The following is a 14,886-nucleotide window of genomic DNA, read 5'->3' as shown; positions in this document are numbered from 1 at the left end:
TTATATTATAAATATAATCAATGTGCTATTTTTTAAAATCAGAAATTATTATATAATTAAAAAATTAATTTACTAATTCATATATTATTAAATATATAAATTAAAATATTATTTTTTAAATTAAAATATTATTTAATTAAAAAATAACTCATTACTTAATATGTTAATTATATATAAACATAAGATTATATATCAGCATAGTATTAAAAATGAATACAAATATAAAGCCATTATAAATTGACTTATTAATTATATAATAATATTAAAAATACACTTAATATACTCCTTTTAGGATTATAAATTATTTTATAATTAAAAAATTAATTTATTAATGAATATAATATTAAAATTATAACTAATATATAATTTTTGGAATTAGAATTATTAATTAATAAAAAATAACTTATTTGTTAATAAAATAATTTATTTATCAAATAACTTTCATGGTTTCTTTTTCCAGTAATATTTATTTATTATTTCTACAATGTTAAAACTTAGTTCTGAAAACACTCAACTCCATTCTTTGAACTTAGCAACTCGAAGATTACTGGATTTGCATTACACGATAAAAACTTCAAGATTTCGTTCATATCATTTAATCTTCGTTCTTATATCTGTTTTCTTTTTCTTCTTTCCATTGCGTATTGACAACCTAAATATGATTTTCTCCTTTAAGTCTTTATTTCTTTATCTCGTTATGTCAATGAATTTATTTATCTTTTATTTGTTTAGATTACTAACTTTCTCTCTCTCTTTTTTTTTTTAATATTTATATGCAGCATTTTCAGCCTGGGAGTTGACAGCTCGAAGCTCGGAATCTCAATTTTTCCCCTTCAGAATAAGAATTGTTTTTGAAAAACAAATTTAGTAGTCTCAGCACAAATCAATGTCAGTAAAAGTTTGCTCGCTGAGCTCCGGTTTGTATTTCTTTTGAGCATTATCAACAGTGATTATCTAAAATCAAAAAAGTAAAAGATGAAAAAAAGAACAAAAAGATGATGTAAAAAAAATAAGTACAAAGGCAAAGAGGATACTTGAAGAACTAAAGGCATTTGCTGAGCATACAAGTTCTGAAGATGACAATTCTCCAGATCATAAGATCGTAAGAAAAGTTAATAAAATTAATAAGCTCCTTAGCAAGAGGCGGAATTTGGATAGATGAAGCATGTTTATAGTTCTTCACGAGGTAAGTTCGAAGATCAGGGCACTTACCTACAGCCTAAGGAATATTAATATCGATGACCTCTTTGTGTCAAGCTCTCCTGTATAGCAGAAAGGTCAAAGGGCTGCAAGGAGCAGGATCAGAACTTTCAAGGACTTCATCTTGAAGCCGAGGTGGATGAAGCTCGAGCTTGGGATCACTCCCCTCTCTAATAGTTAAGCTACCAACTTTTTTTTTTCGGCCTTAGTCTTCTTCAACTGCTTCAAATCAATTACTACAATAAGAAAATATAACAATAGATAGTGATATGTATAATAAGGTAACAACAAGAACACACCAAACAAGAGATGCTGAGTAGGTATACCTACCTAGCCGACACCAATTTCAGTAAGAAGGTGGGAGAAGTACATTCGATTTCAATTGGGTGTATTAGAGATGGTGGCCATAAAAAATATCTTGGTTTACCTTCTTTCATAGGCAGGAAAAGAGAGGGATATTTTCTTTTATAAAGGACAAAGGTTGGAGGCGAAGTAATGTATCGAATAAGAAGTTCATCTCGCAGGCGGGTAAAGAAATATTATTGAAAATAGTGGCGCAGGTGGTTCTGAATTATGCTATGTCAGTTTTTCTTCTACCACTTAACTTGTGTGCTGAATTGCAGAGGATGTTAAATTCTTATTGGTGGGGTTCAAAGAATGGTAATAGGGCGAAATAGTTTGGAAGAGATGTGAATGTATGTGTATTCCTAAAAGTAGGGGTGATTGGGGTTCAAACGCATCCATGATGTTAACATTGCTCTACTAGGCAAACAGGGCTAGAAATTTATTGTGGAGCCTAATACTCTTGTCTCTCAATTATTCAAGGCTTGATATTTTCCACAAACTAGTTTTCTCGAAGCTTCACTAGGTCATAATCCAAGCTTTATATGGCGTAGTATTTTCGCTGCCCAATCTGCTGTTAGGGATGGTTGTCGATATCGGATTGGGAATAGAGACTCAGTTCATGTTTTCAAGGATCCTTGGTTAAATGACTCCAATCCTTATGTTACTACTGAACCTCTAGATGGTATAGAGAATACTATGGTCAACCAGCTTATGCATCATGTTGTAAGACAGTGGGATGTTCCTTTGATTGCTGATATATTTAATTTAAGGGATCATGTATTGATTCAACAAATTCCTCTTAGCACAAAAGATGTTACGGACAAATGTATTTGGAGGCATGATCCTAAGGGCGTCTATTCTGTTAAGAGTTGCTATAAGGAGAGAAGTAAAGCTGTTGTGGAGAGACATGTTGTTGGTTCTGCTATATTTTAAAACAAATTCAGGAAAGTTAAGGTTCCACCTAAGGTGAAGAACATGTTGTGCAGGGCAACCACTGATTCCTACCAACTACTAATATGCTTCATGCTCGAACAATGGATATGGATCCTCTTTGTTCCTTTTGTTATATAGAAGCTGAATCAGCTTTGCATCTTCTGGTTGAGTGTCGTTTGCATCAAATTGTTGGCGTCTGTCAGGTATTTCTTTTCCTACCTTCATTGGCAGTTGTTTTTTGGACTGGTGTGCAACAATGTTATTGCATTTCTCTTCAGAAGATTGTACTTTGTTAATGTCTCTTTGATGGGCCATTTGGAGAGCATGAAATGATTTCATTTGGAATGGATAGTATTTTCTTGCTCATTAAGTCACCAATTTTGTGAGCTCTACTCTGCAGCAATAGGTTGGAGCCTAGAGTACACAGTATTGTTGTTGAAGCACCAAAACCATATCATAGTTGTAAAGTTCAACAGGCAAAAACTAGCAGTAAAGACCAACAGTTTTTGACTGTTGGTCATGGCCTCATATCATCATAGGCCTAAGTTAGGGAAAATGAGCAACACCTCTCCCCTAAGGGAAAAGGCTGCTTCTACTTTTCCTTAAACTGGAATTTAACGTTAGAATGTAACAAAATCAGCAATAGGACCGTTGCACTCAAATTGTATATAACAAAATGTTTATCCCTCTTGTAATCTCAGAATTCAAAATACATTAAAAACTCATCATTGATCACTCAATCTTTCCATATCGTATCAGAGCAGGATTAATCCTGTCATCACCTACCCAATAAGATCAAAAACTTTTTGCTTCACCATGTCTCACAGTGATCTCACTAAACTCACAAACATTATGCTAAGGGGAAATCAGAACTACTTTGAATGGTCAAGGGCTGTCTACATCGGTCTCAGTGGCCGGAAGAAGCTAAGGTTCATAACAGGAACCTTGAGCAGGCTAGAATTAAAGAACCCTAACCAACCGACGAAGGAAGAACTCGAGGCCATCGAAAAATGGTAGGCCACTAACCATTTGGTCATGTCCTTGCTAACCAATACGATGGAGCCTCAGATTGCCAGATTGTGTATGCTTCTGGCATCATCACAGGCAGTGTGGGAAAAAATAAAAAATTCTATACGGTCAGGAATAAAATTACGCCCACATTTTTAATCTGAAACAAGAATTAGCCCACATCAAACAAGGAACCAGGTCCAGCGCTAGCTACGCGACCGAGGTGCTGACTCGGTGGGAGGAAGTCCAGAGTTACCTCCCACCTACAGTCGACCCAAAAGAAGTACGGAAAAGGGCAGAGCAAGATTTAGTCTACACATACTTGGGTGGTCTCGACTCCCCCTACGAAGCCCTTCGGTTCCAAATCTTACTGTCAAATGACCTTCCCGGCTCGATGCTGTCATCGCCCTCATATAACAAGAGGAGACGAGAGGCGTCACCATGGGAACAACACTAAACCAGAAAACAGAAGGGAGAGCCTTAGCTTCGCACTCGCGCGAAACGGCTCGAGGAAAGGGGACGCCTACCAGCGTCGAGCGGTGTGACCATTGCAAAAAGCAGGGTCATACCCACGAACGCTGCTGGCATCTCCACCCTTACCTCAGGCTGACTCACAACAGAGGCGAGCGAGGGAGAAATGGAAGCAAGCGTGAAAGAGAAAAAAAGAAGAGGAGAGATTCGGTTTGGCGGCATAGGAGTGAACATGTCGAACCCTAGAAATGTCGACATGTTTAATGGGTCGGATGCAGCTAGTGGGTCGGATTTCTTTAGTTCAATGTGGACCAGCCCAAAGAATACCAATAGGCTCACCCGGCCTCATTCAGTCACAGTAGCCTCTGGGCTAACCCGGCCCAAACTAGCAGAAACAGCTCATGGACCAACCCCGATCCGACCCGGCCAACCTGCCAACCCGACTCGAAATCAGTCAAACAGGAAACTCCTAAATTTCATAAAAAATTTCTCAGCTTCAATCCTTTTTACAATCTCAGAATTCCCGAGGGTCGGGTTTGGTATCTCAACACTCTACAGATTCTCTAAATAAATTTTCTACTTGGATTATTGATTCCGATGCAACTGATCACATTGACTTGGGATCCAATAAAATTACACAATTTTGTCCCTGCAAATTCCCAACATGTGATCGTTGCTAATGGGGATCGAACTGAAATCTCTGGTTTTGACTCATCTAATTTGTTTAATAAAATAATACATAATATTCTTCGATTGCCTGCTTTTAAATCTAACTTACTATCCGTAGGTAAAATAACCAAGACTTTAAATTGTAATGTTATTTTCTTACCATCTACTGTGATTTTCTAGGATCGAATCACCGGGAAGACGATTGGTGAAGAATACCTTCAAAATGACCTATACTATCACCACTCCTAGTCAGTGTCTAACCACGACCAACTCCCCCAACCAAGGCCTGTTGATGCATACGCGGTTTGGGCATCCGTCCGATAGAATTTTGAATCAACTTTTTTGTCTTAAAATAGATTCAAGTTGTTGTGATGTTTGAAAATTTTCAAAGCATACTAGATTGCCTTTTCCCTCGTCGTCTACTAAATCGAAAAAATTATTTGATTTAATCCACTCTGATATTTGGGGACCTGCCCCCGTCACCTCATACAATCATTTCCTCTATTTTGTCACTTTTATCGACGATTACTCACGAGTTACTTGGGTCTATTTGCTAAAAGGGGAAAATGATGTTTTTGCATATTTCCTCAACTTTTTTCACTTTATTCAAAATCAGTACAACGCCAAAATTAAAACCTTCTATTCAGATAATGGTACTGAATATGTCAATAAAAAAATTTCTGAATTATTTTCCCTAGAAGGTATTTTGCACCAAACTACCTGCATTTATACTCCTGAACAGAATGGGGTTTCAGAAAGAAAAAGTAGGCATCTTTTTTAGGTTACTCACACTCTCATTTTTCAAAACAATGTTCCTCACATTTTTTAGTCGGATGCCCTCCTAACTGCAGCCTATCTCATCAACCGGCTCCCCAATTCCATTCTAAACAATCTCAGCCCTCTGGAACTTTTCAAACAAAGAAAAATCGAATTAGATCATATTCGAGTATTTGGTTGCATAGCCTTTGTCCACATCAGACGTCATCATAAACTGGACAAAAGTTATGTCAAAACCATCTTCCTTGGGTACTCCTCTAAAAAAAGGGCTACAAATGTTAATGACCCCACCACCTATAAATCCAATATTTCCCGAGATGTGACCTTCGATGAAACTACCCCTTACTTTCCTAATGAAACCAATCTTCCCATAGTACCTTCCGCAGACTTTTTTCCCTCTAACTCTTCCTTTTTTTACAGCATTCTTCAGGATACTTTCTCTGCACAGGAGCGGCCCCCCATGCCTATCTCTGGCCCTAGCCCTTCAGGGGGAGAGTCTTCCATCCCTGCGGCAACTTCTTCAGGGGGAGATCATGAGTCACCTACAGAAGAAATTGCCCTGCGGAGATCCACTAGACCAACCAGACCTCCTACTCGGTTAAAGGACTTTGTGTCCAACTCGGTATCGTATCCTATTCATCACTTTATCAGTTATAATTTTGTATCATCTTCATACAGGGCTTATTTAAACACTCTCACATCACACACTGAGCCCACCTCTTTCTATGATGCTAACACCAATCCTAATTGGTGTAAGGCTTTGAAAGAAAAGCTCCAGGCTCTGGAAAAAAATGAAATGTGGGATCTTATTACCTTACCACCAAATAAAAAATCGGTTAGCTGTAAATGGGTGTATAAAGTCAAATACAAGCATGATGGTACCATTGAAAGGTATAAAGCCAGGTTGGTAGCAAAGGGCTTCACCCAAACTTATGGCGTAGATTACCAGGAAACCTTTGCTTCGGTGGCTAAAATGAGTACAGTCCGTATTTTATTATCTGTTGCTACTAATTCAGGGTGGAGCTTATTTCAGATGGATGTTAAGAATGCATTTCTTCAAGGATCCCTAGCAGAAAAGGTGTACATGACTCTCCCTCAAGGTCACAAATCAGTCTCTGATCCTTCCTTGGTATGTAAGTTAAAAAAGGCAATCTACGGATTGAAACAGTCACCAAGAGCATGGTAATGCCAAGCTTAGTCAGTTTCTGTTAAAAATTAATTTTAGCAAATGTACTTCTGACTCCTCTATGTTCGTTAAGCACACTCGCACTTACACAATAATTATTCTAGTATATGTGGATGATATTATTATAATAGGAAACAGTAATGAAGAAATTGAGAAAGTAAAACAAACTCTAAAGGAGGAATTTGACATTAAGGACCTTGGTCAGTTAACTTACTTTCTCGGGATAGAAATAGCCAAATCTCATAAAGGGCTATTCCTATCTCAAAGAAAATATGTTGTTGATCTCCTAAAAGAAACAAGGAAAATAGGAGCCAAGCCCATAGATACTCCAATGGAAACAAAAACCCGACTCAACTTAGAGGATGGCGATCCCTTAAGTGACATAGGCCACTACCAGCGCTTGGTAGGAAAATTGATCTACTTAACCGTCACCAGGCCTGATATTAGCTATGCCATGAGTATGATTAGCCAATTTATGCATGCTCCCCGTACTCTTCACTTGGATGCGGTTGATAGGATCCTAAGATACCTCAAGGGTACTCCAGGTCAAGGTATTTGGATGAAGAATAATAATAATGCTAACATCACATCGGTTTTTCCGATGCGATTCAAGGTGTACCGTGATGAAAGTCAACCTCTGGGTTCTGCGTATTTGTAGGAGGAAATCTGGTAACTTAGAAAAGTAAAAAACAATCAGTAACTGCAAGATCCAGTGCCGAAGCTGAGTACCGAGCTATGGCATCAACAGCTAGCGAGCTCATTTGGATTAAGCAAGTGCTCACTAACATGGGAATAAAGTGCAAAGATCCGATGGAGATGTATTGTGACAACCAAGCAGCCAGACACATAGCGTCGAACCCAGTCTTCCACGAAAGAACTAAACATATTGAAGTTGACTGTCACTTCATAAGGGAAAAAGTCCAATCAGGAGAAATTGCAACTCCATTTGTCAGAAGCCATGAACAGCTGGCAGACATCTTCACAAAGGCTCTCGATAAAGCAAGCCACCAAAGGCTCCTGAGCAAGATGAGTTCTGTCAATTTATTCGAACCCATCTTGAGGAGGAGTGTTGAACACCAAAACCATATCATAACTGTAAAGTTCAACAGGCAAAAACTGTCAGTAAGGACCAACAGTCTTTGACTGTTGGTCATGGCCTCAGATCACCAGATCATCAGAGGCCTAAGATAGGGAAAAGGAGCAATATCTCTCCCCTAAGGGAAAAGGCTGCTTCTACCTTTTCCTAAACTGGAATTTAACGTTAGAATGTAACAAAATCAGCAATAGGACCGTTGCACTCAAATTGTATATAACAGAATGCTTATCCCTCTTGTAATCTCAGAATTCAAAATACATTAAAAATTCATCATTGATCACTCAATCTTTCCACAATTGTGCCTCTGATTCCGTGAGAACTGTTAGTTTTGGTCATGGATCGGTGTACTGGAATAAGCTAAGTCAATTATTTGAAACTTAATGTTGATGCTGTCATTTTTTCTTTATTTGATAGAATTGGTTTCAGAATGGTGGTAAGGGACTGGTCTGGGGCATTTGTTGCTCGTGCTTTATCCATTGCTGGTTCAGTTGACGCAAAACTAGCCGAAGCTATGGGGGTTCGCGAAGCTCTGAGTTGGATTAAATTGAATGATTGAAAGGCTATTATTGTCGAGATTGATGCTCTGCTAATTTACCAAGTTCTTCGACGGAAAGTTATTGATGATTCTGAGACTGGACTTGTTATTGATGATTGTTTTACTCTCATATTAGACATTGAAAGTTTTGAATTGTCTTTTCTGCGGAGATCTGAGAATCAAGTAGCTCACTGTCTTGCCCGAGCTAGTAATTCTATGTCATATCCCATGGTTTGGGTGGTGGATCCACCAAGTTTTATTTCAGATGTAATCCTTCTAATAAAGTCTCATTTTGTTTCAAAAAAAATAATAAAATTAATTCAATGTCTTGCTTCTGCTAACTTCTTATCGTTCATTTTAAATAAATAAAAAAACTAATTATTTTTACTATCAATAATTAATTAATTCTTTATATGAAAAGTTAAAATATCTTTACTCAAAATATGAGATCTTATATGGTTAGCGGACATTTGATCATAAGATAAATTTTAAAGAAATAATATATAGAGCTTATTATCATTGCTACAAAATATGGTGGTAGATTTTAAAATTGTATTCTTAATTTCAGATTTTAAAAAGCATAAAATTAATTAAAATTAATTCTGATACAATTCTATTAGTATGTAAATTACTCTCTTTATTTTATATTAATTGTTTCTTTTTTAATTAAAAAACTTTCAATTATTTGTCATTTTTATATCAAATACAACATGAATTTTTTTATTTTTTATTTTATTCTTGTATTGAAATAGATAGATATAATAAATTTAATAATTTTTTTAGAAAAATAATTTAGTCTAACTTAATTATTTGATTTTCTATAATTAAGTCTATTAAACATTTTCTTAATCTAAGTGAAATATTAAAAAAAGTTGATGGCGAAAATCAAAGAAAATAAAAACTAATAATGGATTGATTAAGTGATATAAGTTATAACTAACTTGGTTGAAAAAAGACTATAACCTTGGCAAGAGCGCCGTTCCACATAATATATGACCCACGCACCTTTAGGTTCGTTACATTTTGTAGGTGGCATAGCTATCGAAATCAATACAGTCAATTATGTCTTTCCTAGAATTTGTTTAACTACCTCTCATTTTGTTATGCGGTATTCCTAAAGATTTAAAAATCATCACAAATCTCACTTAAAATAAATGGAAAGTTTTTTTTTTTAATAATACATCTTTTTTTTATTTTTGTTTCAGGGAATATTTAAGTATAGTAATTAGTAAACGTGTACCGCGAGGTTGTAATGGAAAAGAATCGAAATCTGGGTCTAATTAAGAGGATCCACATGGATACTAAAAGTGGGTTAATTTTGGCATATTCTTATTCTATAATCAAATGTACATTAGGATATTGTACTCACTTTCATAGTTCATACACAAATCGACTTCTGTTTATCAAGGCATGACACATCTACAGAAAATAAACAACATCAAAAACAATGAATTTGAGAACGTGTTGTCAAATAAAGTGTAAAAGAACAAATTGGCTTTCCATCTGGCAAGTCCTTTTTGCCACTTTGCGATGATACTTGAAACACCATCGATCTGTTAATTGAAAGCTTTCTTTATCATAATCTATTTGACAGTATACATATAAGCTTTTGTGAAATCCCTTTCACCATTTCTATCAAAGAATGATCTGAGAGGTTTGGGTTATTGAACCAACTCCCAACGATATACCGATATCTGACCCATTAGTTGATCATACCAAGACCGATGCAATACACAGCATATAAATTATTTTTGTTAGAAAACCTTCCCTCGCTTCTGAACTATTTTCTTTTCTTTTCCTGAGAAAGGGAAGTCCTGAAACACATCCAAGCAGTAATAATAGGATTTTGGAAAGGCTAGGCCTCGCTCATTCGAACTTTAATTCATTTCAATCAAATCTTGGGCCAAATTCTTTTAAATTACTACTTTAATAAGTTTTATTAATTTTTATACTAAAATGATGGAAGAACGAGTGAACATTTAATAAATAAATTTTTAAATAATTTTATTCTATTACATTTTTATCCATAGATAAAATTAATTATATAGTAATATATAATAATATTCTACTTATTCATCAAATTTGCTAGGTAACATGAATTCAAGACCACAATAAAAAATATTAGGTTAATAAGGCGAAAGGTACATATAACCTTTTAAACTTTTGGTTGAATTTTAACTAAATTCTTAAATTTTAAGCTGAAACAGTTAAGTCCTTAAACTAAAAAATATAGAACAATCAAGCCCTCTATGCAACTCCATTACTATTATTGTTAACTGTGTTTTGGTAAAAAGTACAAATAACTTCTTAAATTTTGACCAAATCTCAATTAAGTCATTGAACTTTAAGTTAGAATAATTAAGCCTTTAAACTGAATAATACGAAACAATTAAATCCCTCTATATAACTTCGTTATTACTACCGTTAATTATTTTTATTAATAATAGCCCTTATAAAATGACAACGAATAGCATAAGGACACCTAGATTATAAATTTTTTTTTTCATATTTCTAAAAAATAATACAAAATAAAAAAAATAGAATAACTAAAATAATTATTTGAATAAAAAAAATGAAGACTAAGTGTGAAAAAAGAAAGGGTTAAGATAAAATCTAAATGTGAAAGTGTAGGTTTTATCTTTTATTATTGAAATAATTATTTTAATTTTTGTATTATATTTGAGAAATGTATAAAGAATAGAATTTATAATCTAGATGTCTTTATGCTATTGGTTGTCATTTTATATAGGTCACTATTAATAGAAATAATTAACAGTAATAGTAACAGCATTGTATAGAGGAACTTAATTGTCTCAATATTATTTAATTTAAGGACTTAATTAATCTAACTTAAAGTTGAAGGGCTTAAATAAGATTCAATCAAAAGTTTAAAAGGTTATCCGTATCTTTTATCTTAATTAAAGTTATTCTCTCGTCCGATTACTAAAATATTATTATTTATATGGATAAAATAACTTTTATTTTTTAAATTTTAAAATCTTACTAATTTTATTAAATAATAAAAGTGTTAATTTAGTTCTTTCTTTTTTTTTTGTTAGAATTTACGTTATATCAATAAATTTAATTGGTAATTTCATAAGAAGCTAAAAGCGAAATAAATATTAAAATATAATATCAAAATTAAGAATTTAAGTAATATGAGTAGATGGATGACTAAATTCCTCACATCCTTTTGTAATTAAGAAATATTCCCTGCATATTTAAAGAGTACAAAAAGGCTATAACTAACCCATGATATTGTTTATTAAATGAATTAAAAATGATTAACTCGGATATTATGATTATAAGAATTAAACACAATTTGAGGTCTAATTAATCACATGAATTATGCTTTTAGACCTGTCAAACTGAATTTGTGATATATTTCATTTTCGAGTTGTTCATAAACATAGCTGGAATTGGTCTCCATGATTGAAAAATAAGAAATTATTACTTTCTTTCCTTTGTTTTGACTTTTAGCTTCTCTGGTTTGCATTGAGAAGCTATCAATTCGATATAATAAAAAAAAATAAAAATAAATAAATATCCTATTATCTTGACTATTAACCAGCAGATATATCATAAAGCTGAAGTATCATTGAATAATAAATTAGTAGGATCATTTACAGAAAAATTTGTTTCAGAAAATATTTTAAGTAAATAATATTAGCAGATTTGATAGATAATATTTTTATATATTTAATGATAATATTTTAATAATAACTAATTAATAATTCTAAAAATTGATTCAGTCATTTTTTATTGTTATCGGAGTCTATGTCAAACTAGCAGATTTAATAAATAATTTTATTAAATACTAAAATTGAAATTAATATCAAAATATGGTGTTTGAAAATATATGTTAAATTTGATAATAAGTATAAAATTTAGAATTTAATCAAATAAAATAATAAAATGCGTAATTTATTACATATCAAACATAATTTAAGTATTTTAATAGTTAAGTACTTAATTAATACAGAAATTTAAAATTTACCATTGATTTTACTTTGTTATTATGGAGATGGAGATGGAGTAGACAAAAATGTCGCCAGTTCCATTTTAAAATTGAAGGGGTGTAAAAGGAAAAACATGCAAATGTTGGCATTTCGTGTTTCTGATGGCTCACTCACAGCACAAAAGAGAGAATTTCTTTTGTTTTTCTAGAAAAAAAACAAAAATTAAAAGAAAAAGAAAAAGAAAAAGAAAAACGAGTCAACAAAAGAGAAACGAAGAAAGAATCAAAAGAGATCAAGGATCTCGACAATTGGACGGTTACAAATAGGACAAGTACCTCTATTGACCCACATTTCTCTACAACAGATCCTACAGAAGGTATGTCCACACGGAATAAAAGCTGCTCCTTTATTTCTCTCCATGCACACGCAGCACACCCAGTCATTCTCTCCTTCCTTCTCCTTCTTAATAATATTATTAATAATCCTCTCCTCGTCACTTCCCCTTCTTTTATTTTTTCTCATCAAATCAACACCCTCCGTTTCTTCAATCAATCTCATCAACGTCTTCATTGGTGGCCCCGCGCTTTTCACTGCGGGACCCACACTTGATCTCCGCAAATTACGCTCTTCAGCTAACGCCATTGCCAAGTTCATCCCTGAGCCCATCACCACCGTCGGATCACTGCTCACTTGGTCCCGTTGTTGTATGATGATGATGGGCTCTTCTTCTTGATCACTTTCTTCCTCTATGATGGTCCTGATTGTTGTTCTTGGAGTCCATGTGGCCCCACAGCAACCGAGCCCTTTGAATGATAGCAGTTGCTTTAAGTTCTTCCATTTTGTGATTGCATCTGGGCCGTTCATTTTTTCTTTCTTTCTTAATTTTCTGTGTCTCTATCTCTGTAATTGACTAATTCCTGCAATAGTCAGTGGTTATTGTTCACTTAGCTGATCATAATGAAAGAAGTAAAGTGTAAAGAAAAGCACAGGGATTAAAATGGGTGGAAATGCATTAAAGATAGCTATTCTTGTTTTACAAGAAATGGAAGGTCTGCATGAGTGATTGAATGTGGTGGCCTTGTGGGTGAAGATGCAATTTGGGAGCATAAAATATGGTAATAATATTAGCATTTGGCATTTTGAGAGTAGTTTAAGAAAAGAAAGAATGTGAAAAAAGAAAAGAGCAAGTTCATAAACAGTGCTTCACTTACTTGAAAATTCAGTGACAAGTGACAGCAGCTTCTACTAGTGATTCAGTAGCGTAGTATGGAAAAACTTGAATGGAGCAGCAACAAGAAAAGACCAAAATAAACAAAACCCAAGAAAGTATTTCCTTTTGTTTCTTGCTTTTGTAGAAGAAAGGAAGAGCACAATGAGTGAGTCTGAAATAGGCAGGAGGCAGCCAAAGGGGGGGAATAACTGAACCGAATGGAACAACCAAAAATTATGCCACCAGGAATTTTTGGGGCCCGCAAGCTGTGTTTTGATATATTTTCTTCTTTGACAGTAGCTTTTGTCAATTTTATCAGATACTCTCAAATGGGGTTAGGCCGAGGATCATTTTGGGAGTCGGATATTTCCCACTGGCCTTTGGCCGGCCTATGTCTATGGAAATATTGAAAAATGCCTGCTATCTTCCCTTTGATTTATTGAAAAGAAAAAATTACAGCAAAAAAGGTTCATATTGATACTCTACGATTCAGAATTTTAACACTTTAAAAGCCTTTTTTTTTCTAATAATTCAGCGTGAACTTTCACTTAAAATTTATTTTATGATCGATAAAACCTTATAAAACTAAGAAAAATAGTAAATATTTCACTTTAATTTGTCTCAAAACTGTACTGTAACCTCAAGATATTAAGAGGTGATGTAATACTAATATAGACAGAGTGTTCAGTGTAGCAAACTGTAATACTAATATAGAAAGAACTTCCAAAGCTTAAAAGATGATCTTGGTCTAATTACTTACTCGAAATGATAATGACATGTATAAAAATGGAGAAACTGTAATGACACTGATTGCGTCTAATGGGTTTGGGAAATAATTATTATAAAGAGAATTTTAACAAGGTAAAAAGCAGATGGGCAAGAGTTCCTTTGCATTTTCTTTACCAATTATTAACTTTACCGTTTTTATATCTCTGCACCTAAAAGTAAAAGAAGAAGAGAGAAAAAGCCATAACATCCGGCAATTTTGAGTTTAGTGTGGGGAGCTCTCAGGTTGTTGCCTTTCACTTTTGTCACCCTAAGAATAGTTATGCGTCAATTCCGCCTTATATTCCAGTTTTTCTTTCCTCAGGTTGTCAAATCTTTTTTGAAACCATTTTTCATGAGTTTTAAGAGGCTTAACACAAGAAACAGGCACAATGGAGGAATTTAAATTCCATTATAAATTAGTTATAGTTGTACAATAAACGAGAATTTAAATTAGATATAAAGTTATAAAATAAAAAGAGAAAAAAAAGAAACAACAAATTTTGCTCCGTTATAAGAATAGTTTTCAAATTTTGCCTTTTCAAGTAGTTAGATCTAAAATATGATTAACTACTACAAGCAATAATGAACCATAACATGGATACGTGGACTTTGGATTCTTGTAGGGACCGGACCCACGCCACGCGTCTAGAACTAAAAGTGGAGAGCCTGGCCCCATTATCATTAGGTATTGGATAATTATGCACTCATGCAACAACACTGCTCAACATT

General features: G+C 34.0%; 1 protein-coding gene and 1 long non-coding RNA gene across 3 annotated transcripts; both read right to left on the bottom strand.

Moving 5' to 3' along the window:
- Positions 1 to 976: 976 nt before the first annotated feature.
- On the bottom strand, positions 977 to 2,220 carry LOC107261747. Its single transcript, XR_003079845.2, has 2 exons — positions 1,531 to 2,220; positions 977 to 1,419 (listed from the first exon to the last, which is right to left on the bottom strand). It is a non-coding gene; the product is annotated as an uncharacterized LOC107261747 (long non-coding RNA).
- A 10,079-nt stretch (positions 2,221 to 12,299) lies between these two features.
- LOC8282565 (E3 ubiquitin-protein ligase RNF8) lies at positions 12,300 to 13,824 on the bottom strand. Of its 2 annotated transcripts, none has more exons than XM_002525294.4 (2): positions 13,391 to 13,824; positions 12,300 to 13,089 (listed from the first exon to the last, which is right to left on the bottom strand). In XM_002525294.4, exon 2 carries the CDS (start codon positions 13,041 to 13,043, stop codon positions 12,462 to 12,464), a length of 582 nt encoding a protein of 193 aa, XP_002525340.1. In that variant the 5' UTR covers positions 13,044 to 13,089; positions 13,391 to 13,824; the 3' UTR covers positions 12,300 to 12,461. The 2 variants fall into 2 exon arrangements, with proteins under 2 accessions (XP_002525340.1, XP_015578577.1); XM_015723091.3 differs by having other exon boundaries at positions 12,300 to 13,096; positions 13,391 to 13,822.
- Between the last annotated feature and the right edge of the window lie 1,062 nt (positions 13,825 to 14,886).

The sequence above is a fragment of the Ricinus communis genome, chromosome 7 (genome assembly GCF_019578655.1).
Source record: "Ricinus communis isolate WT05 ecotype wild-type chromosome 7, ASM1957865v1, whole genome shotgun sequence".
Classification (NCBI taxonomy): domain Eukaryota; kingdom Viridiplantae; phylum Streptophyta; class Magnoliopsida; order Malpighiales; family Euphorbiaceae; genus Ricinus; species Ricinus communis.
This window is presented reverse-complemented; position numbering and strand designations above follow the sequence as displayed.